Source organism: Suncus etruscus, chromosome 9 (assembly GCF_024139225.1).
Source record: "Suncus etruscus isolate mSunEtr1 chromosome 9, mSunEtr1.pri.cur, whole genome shotgun sequence".
Lineage (NCBI taxonomy): Eukaryota > Metazoa > Chordata > Mammalia > Eulipotyphla > Soricidae > Suncus > Suncus etruscus.
The window spans coordinates 67,217,948-67,243,550 of record NC_064856.1 but is presented as its reverse complement, the minus strand read 5'-3'; the positions used below and the strand labels follow the sequence as shown (position 1 = coordinate 67,243,550).

Below are 25,603 nucleotides of genomic sequence, written 5' to 3'. Positions count from 1 at the left end.
GCATCAAAAGCCTGCTTGGATTGGCTGAGGGGCGGTCCGAGCAGCCTTGCAGTGATTGGTGCAGGATCGAGTTGGAAAATTCGTTTTGTGGCGATATTCAGACAATTTTCGTTTAGTGGCATATTGAAACATTTTTCGGGATATACTTGGCGTATAAGATGACCCCCAGTTTTCGGTTGACTTTTTCTTTTGTTTCAAAAGTCATCTTATACGCCGGAAAGTACTGTACTTAAACCCCATCTAATATACTGTATATACTAGAATATAAGCTGAGCTTTTCCGGCACAAAATTTGTGCCGAAAAGCTCAAACTCGGTTTATACTGGGGTCATACAAGTTATTTGATTCAGTGCGCACACACCAAGTCAAATGCACGTCATATCCAGTCGTCTTTTGCCCTCCGCTGGAGGGACGGTGCTTCAGCTCAGTCTACAATGCGGCTGAGCTGAAGAGGTAGGCTGCTAAATTGAACTGGATGCCACTGAATTAGTTAACCCACAGTATTCTGCATTTTGTATGAGACTGACGGCAGTGATGATTACAATGCTGATACCCTCACATCAGATACAGCTGAAGCCCTTGGTGACATACAGATGATGATGAGGAGGGGGAATCCAGTTTTGAAGGATTTTAACCTTTGTGATTTAGCTTGATTACCTGATAAGCTATGGTTTTCTGCACTTTATTTAAAGTTTTAAAGTTATTGTTGCTAGTTTACAGTGTTTCTTTAGCAATAAATATTGAAAAACATTTAACCCGGGGCCGGAGAGATAGCGCAGCGGTAGGGCATTTGCTTTAGACACTGAAGGGCGGTGGTTCGAATCCTGGCATCCCATATGGTCCCCAGAGCCTGCTGGGAGTGATTTCTGAGTGTGGTGCCAGGAGTGACCCCTGAGTGCTGTCAGGTGTGACCCAAAAAAACAAAAAAAAAATAAAAAAAAAGAAAAACATTTAACCTACTGATTTCTCAATTATTGTAATTGTTTTGGGTATATATGTATATATTTTTTTTTTCTTTTTTTGGTTTTTGGGCCACACCCCGTGACGCTCATGGGTTACTCCTGGGTATGCGCGCAGAAGTCACTCCTGGCTTGGGGAACCATATGGAACCATATGGAACTGCGGTTCGTCCTAGGCTAGTGCTGGCAAGGCAGACACCTTACCTCTAGCGCCACCGCCCCATATTTTTATTTTTGAAATTTACCAGTGGCTGCTGCATTTTCCACCTTGGCTTATACTCGACTCATTAAATTTTCCCAGTTTTTTTTTTTTTGGGGGGGGGGTGTGTCACACCTGGCAGTGCTCAGGGGTTACTCCTGGCTCTACGTTCAGAAATTGTCCCCTGGCAGGCTTGGGGGACCATGTTTTCGCAGTTTTTAGGGTAAAATATGTGGAGTTCGGCTTATACTTGGGTCAACTTATACTCGAGTATATAAGTACCTTCTCAGGCAAGACTTTTGAAGACATTAAATACAGATATATATTTATATTATTTATACATACATTAAATATAGATATATATATATTTAGACTTTTGGTTTTATTTTATTTATTTTGGGTTTGGGGATATCCCTGGTATTACTCAGGGCTTATTCCTGGCTCTGTGCTCAGAGTTCACTCCTGGTTGAACTCCAGGGAACATTTGTGGCTTTGGGGATCGAACTAGATTCATCCACATACAAGACAAGTGCACTATCTGCTGTAGTTTTGCTCTGGCCCATTCTCCCTTTTCTTTCTCCTTCTTTCTTCTTCTATTTCCTCCTCCTCCTTTCTCCTTCTTCTTTCCCCTCCTTTTCCTCCCTTTATTTTGACTTTCTGGGATCCCTGGATTGCCCAGGGATCACTCCCAGCATGACTCATATGTATTCTGGAATTCAAACCTAGGTCAGCCATGTACAAGGCAAATGCCTTACTGACTGTATTATATCTTTGACCCTGAGAATTCATTTTCTGTCTTGCTGGCCTAGAGGAAAGAGAGTCCTATCAGACAAAAAGATCTATCAGGAAGAAATAGTAAAATTACGAATTGTTTGATTATTGCAATAAGGTAAAGTTTCATATGAATGTAGCATTTTTCTAGTGTAGTTTACCTTTAGCAGACAAGATATTTTCTTTCTCCAATCTTTGGGCTCAATAGACTTAGCATACCTGTTGCATTTGGGAGCTCAGGATCAATGGCACCAGGAGTAATACATAAGCATCACTGGGTGTGGCCCAAAACCAAATTAAGAAAGGCTTTTTTTGTTTGTTTGTTTGTTTTGGTTTTTGGGCCACACCCGGTAAAGCTCAGGGGTTACTCCTGGCTATGTGCTCAGAAATTGCTCCTGGCTTGGGGGACCATATGGGACACCGGGGGATCGAACCGTGGTCCGTCCAAGGCTAGCGCAGGCAAGGCAGGCACCTTACCTTTAGCGCCACCGCCCGGCCCCCTGTTTGTTTGTTGGGTCATACCCAGCAGCGCTCAGGACTCTACACTCAGAAATTGCTCCTGGCAGGCTCGGAGGATCATATTGGGTGACGGGATTTGAACTACCTTTCTTCTGTGTGCAAGGCAAACAACCTGCCTCCATGCTATCTCTCTGACCCCTAAATTAAGAAATTTTTAAAAATATTTATTTACATATATTCATAACTTGAATATATTTGAATATATATTTCTTGACTTGAAGTTCATTTACATTGTGTGTAAAATAAAAATTTAAATATATTTAGGGGTGCCATGCTTAGTAAGCACAGGTATGATTGCTCGTTTGTGGGATACTCCTGCTAGTGCTTGGGGAACCATTTAATACTTGAGATCAGACTGGGCTTTCTACATGCAAAGCATATGCTGTACCCTACAAAAGTTTTAGCAGTTATTCCATTTATAGCCCTTGAAAGAAGATGGGAGGATTGGGACTTATTTTTACTCTTCAGAAAATGTCAGTTAAAGGAAGCCTTTCATTTAATAAAAATGGTATCAAATCTTCATTTGTCTTACAACATGTGCTTTCTAGAGACTAGCTGTACCTTATCAAGTACTTAAATTTAAACCCTGATGCTTCTGTAAATGCTATAAATATTTTTTCACACAATTCTTAATATTCCCTAAAATTATTAATCAGTTTGAGAGAATAACAGTCCCATGGCATGATTAATGTGAAAGATCTCATTGTTATGAACAGTTACAGGAAAAGGACCTTAGAAAAATACCTTTTGAAGACAACACTTTTTCTCCCTTTGGAAATTCTAAGTTTTAGGATTATAATGCCTGTATTATGAATGACTAAAAATGGGTTTTGTAATGAAATTTGTGTAGCAAAAGAATCTGAAACTGAGAACCACATTTAACTCCATGTAGCTAATGTGTTGAAATGTTACCCAAGAGGTTCTGGCAGTATTTAATCTCTTTCCTTTGGATTCCTTTTACTTAAAAGGCAAATTCTGGTATTTGGCATCTTGACAAAGTTCATTCATTTCAGCTCTCATGAGCTGCTTTAGAATTGGACAAAGGCTCAGAATTGAATAGCTGTAAGTATGCAAAGCCTTGTGTGGGGTTCTCACTTGCAGCTTTAAAAATTCAATTTCTTCTTTTTGTGAGCAGTTTGAAGACCAGCTTTCCATATACCAACCGCTGCACAAATCCAGGTTACTTGTTAAGTCCCGTCACAGTGCAAAGAAATGTATGTGGAGAAAATACTAGTGTGAAGGTCTCCATTGAAATTGAAGGATTTCAACTACCAGTTACTTTTACATGTGATGGTAGGTTTGTATTTCCAAACTGTCTTTTTTAGCTCTGATCAGGGAGAAATGTTTAAAATATTATCATTCATTTAATAACCAATTGTTATCATTAAATAGAATTAAAAATTTGTGGGAGTGTGGTAAGATATTAGCATTCTTCAGTTATCCTCATCCAAATATTCGCTATGTCAAATGGATAGTTTTCTGACTAGGTTTGGAGGAAGAACATCTTTCTCTGAAAAATACTGGATAATTTTAGTTAGTCACCAGTCCCCATATCATTAGACAGGAAAACTAATTGTAGTTTGATTATTTTCCCCCTCTTTTTATAACAAAGAGAATGCTTATTTGAAAAGAACGGTCGGGGCCGGAGAGATAGCATGGAAGTAAGGCGTTTGGCCTTTCATGCATAAGGACAGTGGTTCGAATCCCAGCATCCCATATGGTCCCCCGTGCCTGCCAGGGGCGATTTCTGAGCATAGAGCCAGGAGTAACCCCTGAGCACTGCTGGGTGTGACCCGACCCCCCCAATAAATAAATAAATAAATAAAAATAAAAAGAACTGTTGGGCCCAGAGAGATAGCACAGTGGCGTTTGCCTTGCAAGCAGCCGATCCAGGACCAAAGGTTGTTGGTTCGAATCCCAGTGTCCCATATGGTCCCCCATGCCTGCCAGGAGCTCTTTCTGAGCAGACAGCCAGGAGTAACCCCTGAGCACCGCCGGGTGTGGCCCAAAAACCAAAAAACAAAAACAAAAAAAAACAAAGCCTGTCAGTGAAATGGAAATTTTAGCTGTTTTCCTAATCTTTTTTTTCCCCCTAATCTTTTTTTTAAGGAGAAAGATCATTCTTGTTCAGTTCTTCCTTCTGAACTTGAGGTATTCTTCTAAGAGACATACCTCAAAAGTCTGTAGAAAGTTTTCTTTAATTGTATTTTATTACATGATGTGTATTATTTCAGTAGAATTTGTTTTGTTTTATTTTGTTTTTGGCTTTTGGGTCATACCTGGCCACGCTCAGGAGTTCTCCTGGTTCTATGCTCAGAAATTGCCCCTGGCAGGCATGGGGGACCATATGGGATGCGGGGATTCGAACCACTGACCTTCTATGCCTTACCTCCATGCTGCTATCTTGCCGGCCCCTATTTCAATAGGATTTTGATAGTCAAAAAAGTACTTGTGTTCTGGGATTAGAAAGAGAGTATACTTATAGGACACTTACTTATCTTGCATGTGGCCAACTTACCTTAGATTCCCAGCACCCCAGGTGGTCCCTTGTTCCCCATCAGGAGTGATTCCTGAATACAGAGCCAGAAAAAGCCCAGAGTACCTCCAAGTATGGTCCCTCACTCACAAAAAAAAAAAAAAAAAAAAAAAAGAATCTTTAGTCAAAAACTTGTCCTCTTAAAAAATATATACCTAAGAATATTACCAAATTAGGATATGCTTTATTTGTTGGTCTGCACTTTCAAGGTTTTTGAAAAGATAATAAATCTGAAATAAATGTTTTGTTTGTTTGTTTTTGGGTCATACCCAGAGACACTCAGGGGTTACTCCTGGTTATGCACTCAGAAATGCCCCTGGCAGGCTCAGGGGACCATATGGGATGCTGGGAATTGAACTACCATCGATCCTGAGTCTTGCAAAGCAAATGCCCTATCGCTGTGCTACCTCTCCGCCCCATAAAAAAGTTTTATTTTTAACAACTCTGGCAATCATTCTTTCAGTTCCTAAAATCAAATTATTATTTTTCTTTGTGTTTTTATTTTTATTTTTGGGCCACTCCCAGTGATGTTCAGGGGGTTACTCCTGGCTATGTGCTCAGAAATCACTCCTGGCTTGGGGGACCATATGGGACGCTGGGGGGTTAAACCTCGGTCCATCCAGGGTCAGCCATGTGCAAGGCAAACGCCCTACTGCTGCACCACCACTCTGGCCCCAAATCCATTATTTTTGAACCTAATTTTTTTTTTGGGGGGGGTTTTTGGGCCACACCCGGTGATGCTCAGGGGTTACTCCTGGCTATGCGCTCAGAAGTCACTCCTGGCTTGGGGGACCATATGGGACGCCGGGGGATCGAACCGCGGTCCGTCCTAGGCTAGCGCAGGCAAGGCAGGCACCTTACCTCCAGCGCCACCGCCCGGCCCCTGAACCTAATATTTTTGTGTGAGGATTAGTTTATTTATTTTGAGCTATTATATACATTACAGTGTATGCTTTTGTTTCAGACATTTGTGTTGCTATACCATGCCTACCACCAGAGTGCCAGGTTTCCTTCACCATTATATTTAAGGAATTGTTTAAATTTGAGTATGCTATAGGAGTTAATAATAAAACTTAAAAAAAGTTATCTGGGACTGGAGAGATAGTTTACTGGGCAGGCTGTTTGCCTTGTATGCAGCTGATCCAGGTCCATTCCTGGTACTCCTTATGGCTGGTCTCTTCAGCTCCAACAGGAGTGATCCCTGAATAAGCACTGAGAACCACCGGGTATAGCTCCCAAGCAAAACTAAGATAGATATAATGTTCTTTTCTCTTCTGATTTGTTTTCAGCTACTTGCTAGATATCTCATACTTTGTAATTTTTGGAAAAGTATAACTTTATTTTGGCAGTCTATAAAATGGAAATGGCTTTCTTAGATCCAAATTTGCTTAATGATTAATAACCATAAATAACTGTTGAACACTTGGAATTTGAGTAATACAGATTTGATATACTTTTTTTTTTTTTTTGGTTTTTGGGCCACACCCTGTGACGCTCAGGGGTTACTCCTGGCTATGCGCTCAGAAGTTGCTCCTGGCTTCTTGGGGGACCATATGGGACGCCGGGGGATCGAACCGCGGTCCATCCTAGGCTAGCGCAGGCAAGGCAGGCACCTTACCTCCAGCGCCACCGCCCGGCCCCAGATTTGATATACTTTAAGTATAAAATTTGTACTGTATTTTATTTTTTGGGAGGTCACCAATGGTGGTGATCAGGGACTTAACTCCCAACTCTATGCAAGAGGGTGCTCCTGTTTGTGTTCAGGGGAACGTAAGATACCAGGCACCAAACCCAGGCCTTTCTCTTGTAAGGCACTTACTTCACCTATTGAACTTTAGTATTGTACTTTAATGGCCTTCATTAAAAAAATATGTACTATGTCTCATTTGTCTGAGACATCTTTCAACTATGTATGTTGAAATCATGCTTTGGATATGTTAGGTTAAATAATATATTTTCAGGGCTATAGCAATAGTACAGTAAGGTGCTTATCTTATATGCAACCAGCCTAGGTTTGATCCTCAGCATCCCATATCTTCTCCCATGACCATGTCACTATCAGAAGTGATTCCTGAGTACAGAGCTAGGAGTGATTCCTGAGTACAAAGCCATGAGTAATCCCGAATCACCACCATGTGTTACCCCCAAAACAAAACAAAACAAAATACGTTTATATTTTTTCCAGAGTGGTAACTAGGAAAAAATTTGACGTGGAAGGAAGAGCCTACTACTACTGAGTAGCACTTAGGACCCACTACTACTGGCTCTTTGCTCAGGAGTTCCTCTTGGTAGTTCTTAAGGAACTACACATGTCGCTGGGGATCAAACCAGGGTTGCCCACATGCAAGACAAGAACCCTAATATCTGTACTCTTTTTGGCCTCAACTAGAAATTTTTTGGGGGGTTGTGGTCACTGAGGCCCACACCTGATGGTATCTGGGGCCTCTGACTCTTCATTCAGGGATCACTCCTAGTGGTGTTTGGGGAAGTCAAGGGATCAAACGTGTCAGCCACATGCAAGGCAAGTAAGTGCTTTATGTGCTGTGTTATCTATCATTCTGGCCTCCCTATTAGAAAATTATAAATTATGTTATCTGCATTTTAACTTGCATTCTATTTTTTATTTTTTAATAAAAGTAAAATGCTATTTTAGATGATAAATGTAATTTGAATATGTATATATGAGCAACATTTAAATGATAACTAACTCTTTTACAGTGAGTTCTACTGTAGAAATCATCATAATGCAAGCCCTTTGCTGGGTCCATGATGACTTAAATCAAGTAGATGTTAGCAACTATGTTCTGAAAGTTTGTGGTCAAGAGGAAGTATTGCAGAAGTAAGTTTATTTAACTATTGAGCATTGTCATTGAAAGTTTAATTTTTAAGTAGAAAAGTTTTAAGGTATATTTATACCGCAAAATTGCATTAATTATTGAATTAATTATTTGGTTCAACAAACTTGTTATATTATCTGCCTATTAAACTTTATGTTAGAGAGTGGAAAGCTTTTTATATAATTAGGGCTTGGTATTGTTCTTAAGCCTATAGTCTTAAGGGGAAGAAAAGTGAACAGTTGTTTGATAGGTGAATTGCATATTGTTTTCCTTTCTGAGGAAAGTTAATGATGGCATTTTATAAGAACTATTTCCTTTGATAGCACATACTATGTATAGTCAACTGTGGTTTTTTAGTTATCTGAAATAATCAATATACGAATATCTTTTTAACCAGGTCATTTATTCTATTTAGCATTTATTTTTATTTTGCAGTCTTAAGACTATACATTTTTTAATTTGCTTCTTTGTTTTTGTTCTTCACAAATAGCTTTAAAATCTATTTTGTATTTTTTCTTAATTTTTGATGCATTTGCAATTTATATTTAACCTTCACCTATATAATTTGTAGTTTAAGGTCACATTATTAATAATTACTCTATTTTGACAGTAATCATTGCCTTGGAAGTCATGAACATATTCAAAACTGTCGAAAATGGGATACAGAAATTAAACTACAGCTCTTAACCTTCAGTGCAATGTGCCAAAATTTGGCTCGAACAGTAAGTGTGTACCTTGTAACTGAATTGTATTTGGTTAAATCAGAATGATTCTACTAGTCAATTTGCAATTTGTACATTCTCCAGATTTTGGACGGGCAATGATGAACTCTTTATCCTTGACAGAAATCTTTTTAGTTTTGAAGTAAATTTTCATTCAAGAAGGTTTAGGTATGCATGCCACTCGAGTTGGAGGCATATTTGAAAAGCAAAGTGGAGAGATTAAAAAGTAAATTTTAATTAACTTAATTAAGTCAATTAAAATTAAAAAGACATGTCAGTGTTTTACATGAGAATGCGGACTGGAGATACAGCTCAGTGAGCTGCATTTAGAGTCCTGAGTTTGATCTCTGGCATTGCATATGGTCTATAGTCCCCTTAGCACCACCAGGAATAAGTCTTGAGTGCAGAGCCAGGAATAATTCCTGATCACTGCTGGGTGTGGCCCAAACCCAATAAAATAAAACAAACTAAAGCATAGGTCTCAGAGATCTAATGCAGCGCAGCAGGTAGGATACTTTCCTTGCACATGCTTGACTAAATTTGATCCTCTTTTATTTTATTTATTTTTTTTTTGGTTTGATCCTCTTTTAATCATATGACCCCCCACTTCTTTCTCACCTGAGCCCATCAGGTGAGATTCTCTGAGCACAGAACCATGAGTAAGCCCTGGGTGTGGCCACCAAACAAAAGCAAGCAAGCAAACAAACAACCTAGTACATTGGGAATAGGAAGAAACTTGGTTATTATTACAAAAAACTGAAGCAGAAAAATTTTTTTTTTTTTTTTAAAGTTTCCACACAAGGGTGGACTTTTTTTTTTTTTTTTTTTTTTTTGGTTTTTGGGTTACACCTGGCAGTGCTCAGGGGTTATTCCTGGCTCCAGGCTCAGAAATTGCTCCTGGCAGGCACAGGGGACCATATGGGGCGCCGGGATTCGAACCGATGACCTCCTGCATGAAAGGCAAACGCCTTACCTCCATGCTATCTCTCCGGCCCCAGAAAATTTTTTTTATTAGAATTTCATCTGATAGAGGAGGGTTAAGGGAGGGAGGGAAAGGAGTGAGAGGTAGGCCTGGGCCCGGGAGGGGGAGGGGAGCAGGTGGTCGTGCTCCTTCCTGAAGCAGAAATTTAGATGATCTTTTCCCCATCTGAATCATATTTTACTTTCTTTTAGCTGTTAGATAATTTTTTGTTTTGTTTTTGATTTTTTGGTTAATGTCCTATGATTCTTAGGGCTTATTTCTGATTCTGTGTTCAGGAATCATTGGTGGCAGGACTGGGGACCAGAGAGTTCCTGGAGATTGAACCTGGGCTAACCATAGCTCTAGCCCCTATCAGCTGTTAAAGAGAGTTTTTTAGGAGCCAGAGAGAGAGCATAGCAGTGGGTCATTTGCCTTGCACACAGCCAACCTAGGACAGACCTGGATTCAATTCCTGGCATCCTATATGGTCCACTGAGCCTACCAGGAGCGATTTCTGAGTACAGAACCAGGAGTAACCCAAGTGCTGCCAGGTGTGGCTCAAAAAGCCAAAAAAAAATTTTTTTTAACTTTTTATTTATTTATTTTATTTATTTATTTTTGGTTTTCAGGTTTTGGGCACACCTGTTGACACTCAGGGGTTACTCCTGGCTATGTGCTCAGAAATTGCTCCTGGCTTGGGGGACCATATGGGATGCCAGGGGATCAAACCCCTGTCCGTCATAGGTTAGCACGTGCAAGGCAGACACCCTACTGCTTTGCTACCCTCGTAGCTCTTTATTTATATTCAGAATAGAATTTTTTTTTTTTTTTTTGCTTTGGAGCTATTAACATCAGAAACTAGGCTTAAAAGTAGGTATACTGGGACTAGGGAGATAGCATGGAGGTAGGGTGTTTGCCTTGCATGCAGAAGGATGGTGGTTCGAATCCCGGCATCCCATATGGTTCCCCGAACCTGCCAGGAGCAATTTCTGAGCATAGAGCCAGGAGTAGCCCCTGAGCGATGCCAGGTGTGGCCCAAAAACCAAAAACCAAAAAAAAACAAAAAAAAGCAGTTGGCATACTTTCAGATTTAAGAAAGTGTGTGTGTGTGTGTGTGTGTGTGTGTGTGTGTGTGTGTGTGTGTGTGTGTTTGGGCCACACCTGTTGGTTATATAGAGAGTCTGGGCCGGAGTGGTAAGGCATCTGCCTTGCCAGCGCTAGCCTAGGACGGACCAAGGTTCAATCCCCTGGTGTCCCATATGCTCCCCCAATTAGGGAGCGATTTCTAAGTGCACAGCCAGGAGTAACCCCTGAGCGTCACTGGGTATGGCTGGCGCAAAAAAAGAGTCTGTGTGTTGTGTGTGTGTGTGTGTGTGCGTGCGTGCGCACTTGTGCACGTGTGTACACGCTCTCACATGCATGTGCACGTGTCACACCGTCACATCAGTTGATGCTCATCACTCCTGGTGCTTGGAGGGGACCATACTCAGAGCTAAATATTGAACCCAACTGTCTGTTTTTAAGGCAAGTTTTTATTCTCTGTGCTATACTTTGGTCCTAAATATATATTTTTATATATATTTGGAATTTTTTTTCTGATTTTAGAATTTATAATTAGAGGGGCTAGAGAGATAGCACAGTGGTAGGGTGTTTGTCTTGCATGCAGCCGACCCAGGATGGACCTGGATTTGATTTCCGGCATCCAATATAGTTTCCCGTGCCTGCCAGGAGCGATTTCTGAGCGCAGAGCCAAGAGTAATCCCTGAGTGTTGCAGGGTGTGCCGCCCCCCCCCAAAAGAAAAACCAACAGAAACAAATTTTATAATTAGAAATAAAATTTTGGGGGGCCAGAGAGATAGTATGGAGGTAAGGCGTTTGCCTTTCATGCAGGAGGTCATCGGTTCGAATCCCTGCGTCCCATATGGTTCCCCGTGCCTGCCAGGAGCAATTTTTGAGCCTGGAGCCAGGAATAACCCAAAAACCACAAAAAAAAAAAAAAGAAAGAAAGAAAGAAATACAATTTTTGGTAGTATTTTAGTACTAGCTATGAAAAATGTTATATATTATATAATATATTTATATTAGGATTTTTATAGTGTTATATTTTATAACAATATTTTTATATAATAAGCGCCATACACTTAGCCATATTTAATTTGGCAGTATAGAGAACAAAAATGAAAAAAATCTTTTTTGGTTTTTGGGTCACACCTGGCAACGCTCAGGGGTTACTCCTGGCTCTGTGTTTAGAAATCACTCTTGGCAGGCTCAGGGGACCGTATGGGATGCTGGGATTCAAACCTGGGTCGGTCCTGGGTTGGCTGCTTGCAAGGCAAACACCCTACCGCTGTGCTATCTTGCTGGCCCAACAAAAATGAATCTTATCTCTTTTAGTAATCATTTATGTGTATAACTTTGTTTAGGCAGAAGATGATGAAACACCTGTGGATTTAAATAAACACCTCCATCAAATAGAGAAACCTTATAAAGAAGTTGTGACAAGGTATGACATAAATTATAGTTGCAGCTTGTCAGACTTTTCTCTTGAGTGTAAATACAATTATTTTGGTGATCAATGTAATTACTTTTTAATAAAAATATTTGCTTTTTAGACCATACTCAGCTGTGTTCAGGTCTGTCTTCTGGCTCTGCTCAGGGATCACTCCTGGTGGGACTTAGGGGATCATATGTAGTTCTGTGGGTTGAACTGGGGCCAATCACATGCAAGGCACTTTTACCTCTATTATCTCTTTGGCCCCCCTTTTTAGATAGCATTCTTTTTTTAATTTAATTTTTTAATTTTTTAAATTTTAACCAAAGTGGATTACAAATCTTTCACAGTAATTTTTTAGGTACATAGTGATATTGAATCAGGGACACTTCCACCACCAATGTTGTCCTCCCTCCACCCCTGGTTCCCAGTATGCATCTCACATCCCCCTCCTTTACCACCAAGGTTGCTAGTATAAGTGGTCCCCTCTGTCTCTTGCATGTCTGATCATTTTTGTTTGTTTTTGGATCACACCTGGCAGCGCTCAGGGGTTACTCCTGGCTCTATGCTCAGAAATCGCTCCTGACAGGCTCGGGGTATACTATCATGGGAATAACCACAGGCTCCATACATGTACCTTTTCTCTCCCCTTGGTCCTTTGATGGTGTCTGGAAACTTTCCTGCCTATGTAGCTAGAGATCTTGGTATTTGCACAGGTCCAAGGATGGAGCCTAGGATGGAGTCTTTCTTTATGGTTCTAGGAGTTCTGTTCCATCATTGTTGTTTTAATCAGTCTTCTGTACTTGGTTTTTGCCCCAATCCTAGGATGAAGCATAGAATAGAGTCTTTCCTTATATTTCCAGAAGATCTGCTCGGTTGCAGTTGTCTCATTCAGACCTCTGGAGTTAGAGACCTTGGTTATACAGATCATAGGCCAAGGTAGATAGTATTCTTAAGCCATCTTAACTGTTTATTTCAGACACCCTGTTGAAGATCTGCTAGATTCTTATCATAATCAAGTAGAACTGGCTCTTCAAATGGAGGTAAGTTTTCATTCACATTTTGTCATGCTTAAAGATTCTTTTCTTTTCCTTATTTTTTTTGGGGGGGGGGATACCTGGTGATGCTCAGGGGTTACTCCTGGTTATGCACTCAGAAATTGCTCCTGGTTTGGGGGTTCATATGGGATGCCAGGGGATCGAACTGCTGTCCGTCCTAGGCTAGCGCTTGCAAGCCTTACCTCTAGCGCCACTGCTCTGGTCCTGATGATTCTTGCCTCTGTTCTCTCATAATACAACTGTTAGTATTAGCTTAAATATTTAGGTTTATTTAGCTTATTTTATTTTATGTATTATATTGGTATTTAACTTTCTTTTTCCTGACCCAACTTAACAACAGTAAACTAGCAGTGATCAGGGATTTGTACCCAGGAATCACATCTGGTGGCTGGAGGTGCTCAGGGGATCATATAGGATGCTGAGATTCAAACCTGGGTGCAAGCACCATACTATTATTCCAGCTCCAACAACAGAATTTTCTTATAATGCCAAGCAACATATTACTCTTTATTCATATTAATAAGAGGAACCTTCAGTTTAATTAAAATAGATAATGTGAGAGAGGAGGATGCTTAAAGGACTGATGCTTTGCATGTCAGAGCCTTGGGTTTACTTCTCTGAGCCAGAGCCCATCCTGTGTTGGCCACATGCAAGGCAAATACCTTACCACTGTGCTATCACTTCGGCCCCCAGGTTTTCTGTATCTTAAGCTCTCCTTGATGACAAACTTATGCCACTTCTACAAGAGAAATATTTAGAAGGTTAGCTCTCTAGTTCTATAAAGCAAGGGAGAAGGGAATATTTGGAATTGAGAGACATTAAACTGATAACACACGATTGATTTTACAGTATGTGAGAGGGCATGAACCTCAGACTTAGAAAGGTTTTTGCATGGAAGTTAAGAAATAAAAAGTAATACAAGAAAAAAGTGAAGCTCCAAAACACTTTTGGTTTTGACGCCTACAGGGTGATTTGGTGTTTGAGGGTTTTATTTAAGCAAGAAGGTGAAGGATACATTCTGTTTATCTGCTCAAGAGTGGAAAATTTAAATTTTTAAGGGATGCTACAGTACTTAGTTTCAGTCCATTCTAACTGCACTTGGCATACAAACTGCTATAAATGTTTGATGAATTAATTCATTATGTAAGAATGTTTTTTAATGTGATATACACTTTTTTGGCTGGTGGGAGGGGGCAGCTTGTCTGTGCTCAGGGGTTTACTCTGGCTCTGCACTCTTGAATCCCTCCTGGCAGTGCTGGGGGGGTGAGGGGACTGTATGCGAAGCTGGGGATGGAACCCAGGTCAGCTGCATGCATGGCAAGTTTCTACTTGCTGTATTGTCATTCAGCCCCAGAGTTGTGTTCTTTCTTTGTTTTTCTGGGCCACATTTGGCTGTGCACGGGATCATCTCTAGCACGTTTAGTGGACCTAATCTAGATGGCTATGTGTAAGACCAGCACTTTATTTGCTGTACTATCACTCTGGCCCTGCATTGTGTATTTTAAAACTGTGTTGGGAGAATAGAAGGTTTTAAAATAATTGGCTAAACAGTTTTATAATACATTTGAAAATGTGTAAATAGGGCCCGGAGATATAGCACAGCGGCGTTTGCCTTGCAAGCAGTCGATCCAGGACCAAAAGTGGTTGGTTCGAATCCCAGTATCCCATATGGTCCCCTGTGCCTGCCAGGAGCTATTTCTGAGCAGACAGCCAGGAGTAACCCCTGAGCACCACTGGGTGTGGCCCAAAAAAAAAGTGTAAATAAAGCAGTGCTCAGAGATTACTCATGGAATCAAATTTGGGCTTCTTGCTTACAAAGCTTATATTCTAAGGCCTTTGTGTTCTGGTGCAATAGTACAGTCCAGTGAGTAGGGCTCTGTCTTTCACATAGTCTACATGGACTTGATCTATAGTACCCGTGTGGTTCCTCTGTCCCTGCCAGGAGTGAACCCCAAGCACAGAGCCACGAGTTAGCCCTGAGCACTATGAGTGTACCCTTCAACATAAACACAAAATAATAAAGTGTGTGTTCTAGCCTCTTGGAGAGTCTACACCCTCCCCCTGTATTTCTGAATCATGATGAAATTTAACTTTGGCTTAATAAGCTGAGGGGCTATAGGTGTAAATGATGCAGCTAGACTCACTTTTTTGCCCACTGTTGCAATATGTCAGTGTCTGAAGAGCTTGGAGTTTGGGTCTCCCACCCCCCCCCCCCTTTATTTTTGGGCCACCCAAAGCCATACTCAGAGTCTATTCCTTTGTTAATGCTTGGAGACACTCCTTGCAGTCTTAGGGAGACCATTTGGTGGCAGAAGAGTACCTTGGCCTTCTTCATTCAAATCATGTGCTCTAGCCTATTGAACTATCTATCCTGTTCTGAACTTGATTTTGTTTGTTTTTGGACCATACCACTGTGGTCATGGCATTACTCTGGTTCTGTATTCAAGAGTCACTCTTGATAGATGCAGGAATCATATGGGTGCCAGGAATGGTTGCCGTGTACCAAACTCCCTGCTAGCTAGTTGTAGTATCACTCCAATCCCTTGGATTTGTTTTGTTTGTTTTTAAATAAGTTTTTAGTTTTTTTTTTTTTTGGGGGGGGTCCACACCTGGCAGTGCTCAGGGCTTACTCCTGGCTCTATGCTCAGAAATTGCTCCTGTAGGCTCGGGGACCATATGGGATGCTGGGATTCGAACCACTGTCCTTCTGCATGCAAGGCAAATGCCCTACCTCCATGCTATCTCTCTGGCCCCTTAAATTTTTTTTTAAATTGAATCATTGAGATACACAGTTACAAAGTTGTTTATGATGGAGTTTCAAGCATATAATGTCCAGTAACCATTCCTTTACCTCTATTCACTTCCCTCCATCAATGTCTCCAATTTCTGTACTGCTCTCTCCCCTGCCTGCCTCTATGGCAGACATTGTTCTATCCTTTTTTCTTTTATCTTCTTTTTTTTTTTTTTTTTTTTTTGGTTTTTGGGCCACACCCAGTGGTGCTCAGGGGTTACTCCTGGCTGTCTGCTCAGAAATAGCTCCTGGCAGGCTTGGGGGACCATATGGGACACCGGGATTCGAACCAACCACCTTTGGTCCTGGATCGGCTGCTTGCAAGGCAAACGCCGCTGTGCTATCTCTCCAGGCCCTCTTTTTTTCTTTTAGATACAGGAGACCAGGTTTGATCCTCTGATTTAATTTGATACAGTTTATTGCTCTCACATATCTTGTGCTAATCTAAAAATTAAGAAATTCATATATGCATAATTGTTCTAGGCAAAATGAAAAATCACCAGTCCTGCATTTTTTCTTCGAAGTGTATAATTGAATTATATTGTCTTCATGAGAAAAGAGAAAAGATTATGTCTTTAAACATCATAACTAAAGTTTCTATTTTGCTTGTGTTTATTTTCTATTTTTAAAGAACCAGCACCGAGTGGTAGATCAGGTAATTAAAGTTGTACGAAAAATCTGTAGTGCTTTGGATGGTGTCGAGACTCTTGCCATTACTGAAGCAATAAAGAAGTTAAAGAGATCTGTCAATCTTCCACGGAGTAAAAGTTCTGGCGTGAGTACTTTTTTCATAATTAGTATTTCATTGTATAAAGATATGTGCCTAGGTACTCATCTATCTCTTCATCTGTGATACTTTTTATTCTCCTGGACTATAAACATTATTATTTTAACTGGCTTTCACTACTTCATAAGGTGGGGAAGGTCTAAGAGGAAAAAGATAAAACTGGAATAACTTTGTGAGAGTTGACCCTGAAGAAGTAAATGCTAAACTGTTTATTTTTTGTATGTATAAATTTTACAGATGAGCTAGTTGGGTTTTTAGATGGGGGCTAACCCTGAAAATAACCTGAATGGTCATAGCTACCTTCTCCCCACTGCCCGCAATGAATTGATTATCAGGGGCAGAAGTTGTGCTCTGGACTGTTCCTTGTCCTTGTTATAAAGACCCAGAAACATAAGTAATGGGACTTAGTGCTTCAGAAGTAACGAGGCTGGGAATTCTTTTGATATTTTATCCTTCCTCCCTCCCTCCCATTTTTGTTTTTGGCCTATGCTCAGGCTATACGCTCAGAAATCACTCCTGGCTAGGTGGACAATATCGGATGCTAGGATTGAACCAAGGTTTGTCCTGGGTGAGCTGCCTGCAAGGCAAATGCCATACCGCTACGCTATTGCTCTGGCCCAATATTCTATATACTTTCTAGTAAAAGTTTTCCCTTTGGTATTCCCATGGATTTTAATACATGGACCATTGATAGCTGTTACTGGATGGATCACAAGACACAATAAATTTAAAGGAACAAAAAATTATTGATGTATAGTATGTCCCTCAAATGATAGCCTGCTTCTATTGTATCAAGAAATCTGGGTCTCATTTTTGCTCTTTTGTTTGTTTTTTTTGTTTGGTTTTGAGTCACACCCGCCAGCGCTCAGGGGTTACTCCAGGCTCTATGCTTAGAAATCGCTCCTAGCAGGCTCAGGGGAACATATGGGATGCAGGGATTCAAACCACCATCCTTCTTCTGCATGCAAGGCAAATGCCCTACCTCCATGCCATCTCTCTGGCCCCATCATTTTTGCTCTTTTTTACTGTTTGTTTTTAGAAATTTAAGCATAGGACTCACTTGAAAGTAATCAACTACCATGCTACTTGTCATGTTTGAAGCATCTGTTAATTATGCATATTTGCTGATAAAGGAGAGAATGGGGGGAGCTTAATATAAATAATTACAACAATTTAGGTCATTAAATGGTAACTGACTTTTAGTTTCTTTTGTTTGCTAATAGTAGAGCAACTACTGGAAAATAAAATACTGTATTAGTAAATTCATTACTTGCAGATTTTCAGTTATTCAGTAGATTGTGTTCAATTTGTGGATTGTAAGAATTTCCAGTTATTCTGGGTTTTTTTTTTTTTTTTTTTTTGGTTTTTGGACCACACCTGGCGGTACTCAGGGGTTACTCCTGGCTGTCTGCTCAGAAATAGCTCCTGGCAGGCACGGGGGACCATGTGGGACACCGGGATTCGAACCAACCACCTTTGGTCCTGGATCGGCTGCTTGCAAGGCAAACGCTGCTGTGCTATCTCTCCGGGCCCTATTCTGGTTTTTTGATATTAAAAACCATGGTTTATTTAGTTTGAGATTTCAGTTTCCTTTTATATCATTCAAGAGGCACTTTATTCTTTGAAGGAATTCTTTAATAAAATATTTAAATAAATAAAAATTAAAGACAAACTTTGTACATCACGCCTGGAAGTTTTCTGATAATGTTCTTTTGTTATGCAGGTGACTTCATTGTCTGGAAATGGAGACAATAGGAGTTCATCTGAGGGTATGTCTAACTTCTTTAAATTTTGGCAATTATTTGGCTTTCTGGGTAGTTAACAATTTTCTTTACATTCTAGGCTCATTGAATCCTGAAAATCCTGTTCAAATAAGTTTAGACCAGTTAACAGCAGCAATTTATGATCTTCTCAGACTCCATGCATTTTCTGTTTGGAGTCCTGCAGATATTGCCCAAAGTGATAGAAATGTCAAGGAAGCATGGACTACAACAGAACAACTCCAATTTACTATTTTTGCTGCACATGGAATTTCAAGTAACTGGGTATCAAAGTAAGTAATTATTCAGAAAAAAATATGTTCTGCACAGCTTCACTTAGAAGCTACTTGGACCTTGAATTCTGACCATGTCAGCATCTACTGTATCTTGGTTTCAAAATGGATAATATAAATAACATATAAATAAAATAAATTTGTGAGTTTTTATTTTTGTTTATTTTTTTCTGGGCCATACCCTGTGACACTCAGGGGTAACTCCTGGCTATGAGCTCAGAAATCGCCCCTGGCTTGGGGGACCATATGGGATGGCAGGGGATGGACCTGCAGTTCATCCTGGGTCAGCAGCGTGCAAGGCAAATGCCCTACTGCTTGCACCACCACTCCCACTCATGGTGTTTATATTTGCACTCTGCTAGGTTAAGAAAGGTATGTTGGGGCCCGGAGAGATAGCACAGCGGCGTTTGTCTTGCAAGCAGCCGATCCAGAACCAAAGGTGGTTGGTTCGAATCCCGGTGTCCCATATGGTCCCCCGTGCCTGCCAGGAGCTATTTCTGAGCAGACAGCCAGGAGTAACCCCTGAGCACCGCCGGGTGTGACCCAAAAAAAAACAAAAAAAAAAAAAAACAAAAAACCAAGAAAGGTATGTTGGAACCAGATTGTCAGCCCAGAGGGTATGCTTAGCATGTAGCTGAGCAGGTTCAATCACTGGCTCCTAGACTCTTACCAGGAGCGATTTGTTTGCGGTGCGGGCCCCAAACAAATAAACAAAAAGGACATGTTTACTTCTAGCTAGCCAAAAAATATTTTGCATTTTCAGTAATATTAATATTTTATTTATATTGAATTTTGTTTTAGTTTTTTAATATCCATAGGGATTTTTATTCTAATATCTACTTATTAAAGCAGACATAAGCATTATCTGCATTATTTTATAATATAAGGCTATATTCCCTTCCTTAAGATAAAAGATTTATTACTTTCATAGGCCTATTTAGATTTTCCCCTTTAAAATTTTTGTTTTTGGGCACCACCTGGTGGTGCTCTGAGTTACTCCTGGTTCCACACTTAAAATTTACTCCTAGTTGTTGTTGGAGACCATATGGGATGCTGGGGGATGAAACCTGGGATATCTGTGTGCAAGTCAAGCACCCTAACTATCTTTTTAGCTTCCACCCGTAAGTTTTCTTGATTTTCTACACTCTCATAAATTTAAAATTTTTAGGATTTATTTTATATAAATTTGAAATTGTATTAACAGTATTACTTCCATTTATATACCTCGTAGGAGAAAAAGGTTTTAAAAATAAAATAGTTTGATTTACAGTTTTGTGGAATTTCAGATTATTTCTATTTATGTGTGTAGGTATCACCATTTTCGCAAAAAAAAAAAAAAAAACAAAAAAACAAAACTAAAAAAAAATTCTCATATCGATGAGGGAGAAAATAGAACCATATAGTAAGAGAACAACAAATCATCAACATCATTATCAGTTCAACTTACGTGGGATGGGGTGGCCTTAGGACAGGTTCTTTTCTAGTAAATAAACATCTCATTAGAATGAAATTATTTAGCCTCTGATTACCATAAGTGCAGGGTTGATAAGATCTTGTCAGGCAGTCTTTGGGGGAGGTTCTTTACAATGGCAATGGCATCAGGGAAGAAAACATTTGTATTCTACTGCTAGAATTTACTACAAATGAAAAATTACGCAGGGTAATTCATCTTATATATATGTAATACTGGAACTGAGGGGCCAGAGTGCTAGTATAGTGGATAGAGTGTTTGCCTTGCACACAGTCAACCCAGGTTTTATCCCTGGCATTCCATATGGTACTTCAAGCCCCTCCAGGAATAAGCCCTGAATGCTACCAGGTGTGGCCCCAAAACTAAACATTAATTTTTTTAACTACACACAATTGAGATAAACTCTGTAACTCATATCAAAATGGTGCCGTTAGACATATGTTCTTTTCTGTACTCCTTTTGGTTTTTTGGGGTGAAGGAATACATGCACACTTCTTGGTTTATAGGTCTTACTGACTGTGCTCAGGGATCACTCCTGGTGGGATTGGAGCAGGTGTTGTGGATTGAATCTGGGTCAGTTGTGTGCTAGGCAGGCGCTCTACCCTCTTTTGTTAGGCAAGTGCATCTTTTTTTTTTTTTTTTTTTTTTTTTTTTTTTTTGGTTTTTGGGTCACACCAGGCAGTGCTCAGGGGTTATTCCTGGCTCCAGGCTCAGAAATTGCTCCTGGCAGGCACGGGGGACCATATGGGACGCCGGGATTCGAACCGATGACCTCCTGCATGAAAGGCAAACGCTTTACCTCCATGCTATCTCTCCGGCCCCGCAAGTGCATCTTTGTACTTCCTTTTTTTGCTTGTTTGTTTGTATTTTTGTTTTTGGGTCACACTTGGCAGTGCTCAGGGGTTACTCCTGGCTCTATTCTCAGAAATCGCTCCTGGCAGGCTTGAGGGATCATATGGGATGCCGGGCTTTGAACCACCATCCTTCTGCATGCAAGGCAAACGCCCTACCTCCATGCTATCTCTCCAGCCCCATCTTTGTACTTCTTAGCTATACCTGTTCTCTATTTTTATGGACTTCACAGTGGTTGAATACCATGTTTTCACAAAATTCAAATGAGCTAGGCCGGAAAGATAGTAGTAGGTAAGGTGCTTGTCTTTAGCACAACCAATCTGGATTCAGTCCACAGCATTTCATATGGTCACCTGAGCATTGCTGGATATGACACAAAAACACAACAATTCAGATTAGTAGTAATTAAATTATTTTAGATTATAGTCACTTTTATGAAAGAGTGGTTAATATATATTTAAATCAGTTAACTAATTTACTTACTATCCAATTAAACTATTTTCCAGTTATGAAAAATACTACTTGATGTGTTCCCTGTCTCACAATGGAAAGGATCTTTTTAAACCTATTCAGTCAAAGAAGGTTGGCACTTATAAGAATTTCTTCTATCTTATTAAATGGGATGAACTGTAAGTGAAATTTCTGGCTTTTTATTCTCTTATTAAATCCTGTTTTGTTTTTTAACATGTGCATCCTAGCTTACGTTTTTATTAGAATTTATATTGAAATCTACTAATTCTAACTGGTCTCTTAAAGTTTAATCTAGGTATAGTCTACAAAACAGTCTGAAATTCTCATTCAGAAATCTGAAATACTCTTTTAAACCTACATTTTTTTTAATTAAAAATTTTTAAAATTCTTCTTGGTCTTTCTCCAGTTACAGATATGATTTGTCAAGACTATGACTGTGGTTCAGTGATAGAGCACATGCCTTGCATTTATGATGCCATGTGTACAACTCCTGGCACTACAATAGCAACAACAAAATTTACACATAATATTGTAAAGAGAGTAGTTTGTCAAACTTCTTAGTTTAGTGTTCATACTATAACAGTGCATCTATGAATCTTGGGTTCATACAGATTAAAACGATTTGGTAAATAAACATTAACAGATAAAATTATGTTTCATTACAATTTTGTTAGAAAATTGTTAGAAATTGAACCCTGGTCGGCTACCAGTGTAAAGCAACCTTTTTTTTTTGGGGGGGAGGGTACACCCGGTGACACTCGGGTTACTCCTGGTTATGCGCTCAGAAATCACTCCTGGCTTGGGGAACCATAGGGGACACTGGAGGATTGAACCATGGTCCATCCTAGGTTAGCGTGTAGCAAGGCAAACAAACGCCTTACTGCTTGTGCCACCACTCCGGCCCCAAGTAAAGCAACTCTTAACTTTTTTTTTCACACTTACTACTAAAGCTTCTACATTTTTTTTTTTTATCTTTATTTGTTGGTTTTATTGTAAAACCAACTGTGCTGGGTGGGAATACATATTCAGCAGTGTTGGGTGAGGGATGAATGAACTCCAGGACTATACCAGGCAGTGCTCCCTGTGCACTGCTGGCATTGACTTGATTCCAGGACCTCACAAATCAAAGGCATGTGTTCTCCTACTTAATCCCATCTTTGGCCCTCTTTCAGGCCTATGTTACTTTTTTTTTTTTTTTTTTGGTGTTATTTTGGGTCACTCCTGGTAGTGCTTATAGTAAGGCAAGTGCCCTACCCATTGTACTATCTCTTTGCCCTCTTAGTATATTTTAATTTATAAAAATAAGGCATGTCTCTGAAAATCATCAAATAGTACACATATATAATGATATAAAGTGTTACTCTATTTTTTTAACACTTACCATCTGATTATTTCTTAGAATGATCACATTTGGCCTTTCATGTTCTTTCAGACCAAAAAAAAAAATTGGCAAGCATATATGCCATATTATATAAATATGTATACATAAACCATATTCTTATTTAGAAATACTAGTACTAAACTCCAGTTTTTCTTAAAAGGAAACAAAAGTATTGTCTAGATATTGACATTGTAATTTATAGTAAAGGGAAGTAATAAATTATTTTTTAAATTTATTTATAGATTGATTGATTGGTTTTGGGGCCACACCCAGCAGTGCTCAGGGGTCACTCCTGGCTCTGCACTCAGAAATCACTCCAGCGGCTGAGGGACTGACTATATGGGATGCCAGGAATCGAACCGGGTCCCTCTCTTCCCTAGGTTGGCCGAATGCAAGGCAAATGCCCTACCGCTGTGTTATCTCTCTGGCCCCCAAAATTTTGAAATTATTGTTTTTTTAAATTTTGAAGTTTTGGGCTATATCCAGTGGTGTTCATTGTTTTCTCCTGGCTCTGTGCTCAGGGTTCATTTCTCTAAGTGGACAGAACACTGTATGTGCTGCTGAAGATTGAACTCAGGTCAGCAAGTTCCTTATCCCTGCTCTCTCTTTCTGACCCCAGTAACAAAATTTTGAAGAATGAAATATGTCTGAAATGTGAAATAATTTAAGATTTTTTTTTTTTTTTTTGGTTTTTGGGCCACACCCGTTTGACGCTCAGGGGTTACTCCTGGCTATGAGCTCAGAAATCGCCCCTGGCTTGGGGAGACCATATGGGACGCCGGGGGATCGAACCGCGGTCCGTCCTACGCTAGCGCTTGTAAGGCAGACACCTTAGCTCTAGCGCCACCTTCCCGGCCCCATAATTTAAGATTTTTATAGTAAACGTTAGGCAAGCTTATACTCAGCTAAACTCTAGAGTAGTCTTCGGGGTTAAAAATTGTCATCCTTATAATGGGTTAAACTTAATATTGAATTTACCTTTTCTCTGTATTAATACATTTTTCCCTCTTGTAGAATCATTTTTCCCATCCAGATATCACAGTTGCCATTGGAATCACTTCTTCACCTTACTCTTTTTGGAATTTTAAATCAGAGCAGTGGAAGTTCCCCTGATTCTAATAAGCAGAGAAAGGGGCCAGAAGCTTTGGGCAAAGTTTCTTTACCACTTTTTGACTTTAAACGGTAAGTATTACGGAGTTGTGTTGATGAACTACTCTGGACACACCTTCTAGTATTAGAATTGGCTTGCCAGTGGGGTATATTATATATGAGATAGTGTCTTTTCCAGCTTTTCCAGTATAATAGAGGTCATTACAGAACTACCGATCAGAGAAGCCAATATCATGCTATATTATTACACAATATTTTGCTATAGTTTGAGTATCTATTTAAATAATTTATGGATTTTCACTGGATTATTTGACACAAACAGAAAAGCTACAATCTATATGTTCTCGGTCTCTCTCTCTCTCTCTCTCTCTCTCTCTCTCTCTCTCTCTCTCTCTTTTGGTTTTTGGGTCACACCTGGTGGTGCTCAGAAGTTGTTTTTGGGGGACCATATGGGATGCCAGGATTTGATGCCAGGGTTCATACTGTGTTGGCTGCATACAAGGCAAACCGCCTTACTGCTGTGCTATTGTTTCGGCCCTCTGTCTCTTATTAAAGTATTGTATAATTGCCATAATTACATGGTTTTAAAATTCCCTTGATAGTACTAAAACAAATCTGTCTTTTCTCCTTTCTGTGGTTCTCCAGCTTCTTGGATTCTGCATCGTTTATTATTTCTTTCCTTCATTCTTTTTACCTTATTGATTATTCTTTCTGTTATGGGTCTCTGATCTTTAATCTCCAGAATCCATCATGTGCAAAAACTTTTTTTTTTTTTTGGATTTTGGGTAACATCCAGCAGCGCTCAGGGGTTACTCCTGGCTCTATGCTCAGAAATCGGCCCTGGCAGGCATGGGGGACCATATGGGATGCCGGGCTTTGAACCACCGTCCTTCTGCATGAAAGGCAAACGCCTTACCTCCATTCTATCTCTCCTGCCCAAAAAAAACTTATTTTTTCTTAAGAGGTTAGAAACTTCTCTTGTACCAGGTTATCCCCCAACTACCACTTGGCATATTCTTTGACCACAGAGCCAGAAGTCAGCACTGGACACTGCCTAGTGTGACAGAAGCAAAACAAAACTTTTGAGTTGGGATTGAAGCTATAGATCAGTTATAAATTTCTGCTGTTTTTTTTTTTTTTTTTGGTTTTTGGGCCACACCCGTTTTGATGCTCAGGGGTTACTCCTGGCTATGCGCTCAGAAATTGTCCCTGGCTTGGGGGGACCATATGGGACACAGGGGGATCGAACCGCTGTCCATCCTACGCTAGCGCTTGCAAGGCAGACACCTTACCTCTAGCGCCACCTTCCCGGCCCCTCTGCTGTATTTTTTATATAAAGCCTTGGATTTGGGCCAGAGAGATAACATGGAGGTAAGGCATTTGCCTTTCATGCAGAAGGATGGTGGTTTGAATCCCAGTATCCCATATGGTACCCCGAGCCTGCCAGGAGCGATTTCTGAGCATAGAGCCATGAGTAACCCCTGAGCTCAGCCAGGTGTGAAAACCATCCCCCCCCAAAAAAAGAGTTGGATTTGACTTCTAACACAATAACAACAAAATTCAAAATTAGTATTGATTTTAGGTGTGATTATTAATGCCTATTTTAAACCATTCAGGGATTAGCTTTTCTGGATC

The 25,603-nt window shown here is 40.1% G+C and overlaps 1 protein-coding gene across 1 annotated transcript in view; it reads left to right on the top strand.

The window, feature by feature from the left end:
• PIK3C2A (phosphatidylinositol-4-phosphate 3-kinase catalytic subunit type 2 alpha) overlaps positions 1-25,603 on the top strand; it is a 118,464-nt gene that overhangs the window by 44,874 nt on the left and 47,987 nt on the right. The window contains exons 4-13 of the mRNA XM_049780982.1: positions 3,583-3,740; positions 7,702-7,822; positions 8,431-8,542; positions 11,927-12,006; positions 12,974-13,037; positions 16,475-16,618; positions 18,354-18,399; positions 18,473-18,683; positions 21,513-21,635; positions 23,873-24,040. Coding sequence (XP_049636939.1) covers positions 3,583-3,740; positions 7,702-7,822; positions 8,431-8,542; positions 11,927-12,006; positions 12,974-13,037; positions 16,475-16,618; positions 18,354-18,399; positions 18,473-18,683; positions 21,513-21,635; positions 23,873-24,040 — 1,227 coding nt within the window. The remainder of the gene's footprint in view (positions 1-3,582; positions 3,741-7,701; positions 7,823-8,430; positions 8,543-11,926; positions 12,007-12,973; positions 13,038-16,474; positions 16,619-18,353; positions 18,400-18,472; positions 18,684-21,512; positions 21,636-23,872; positions 24,041-25,603) is intronic.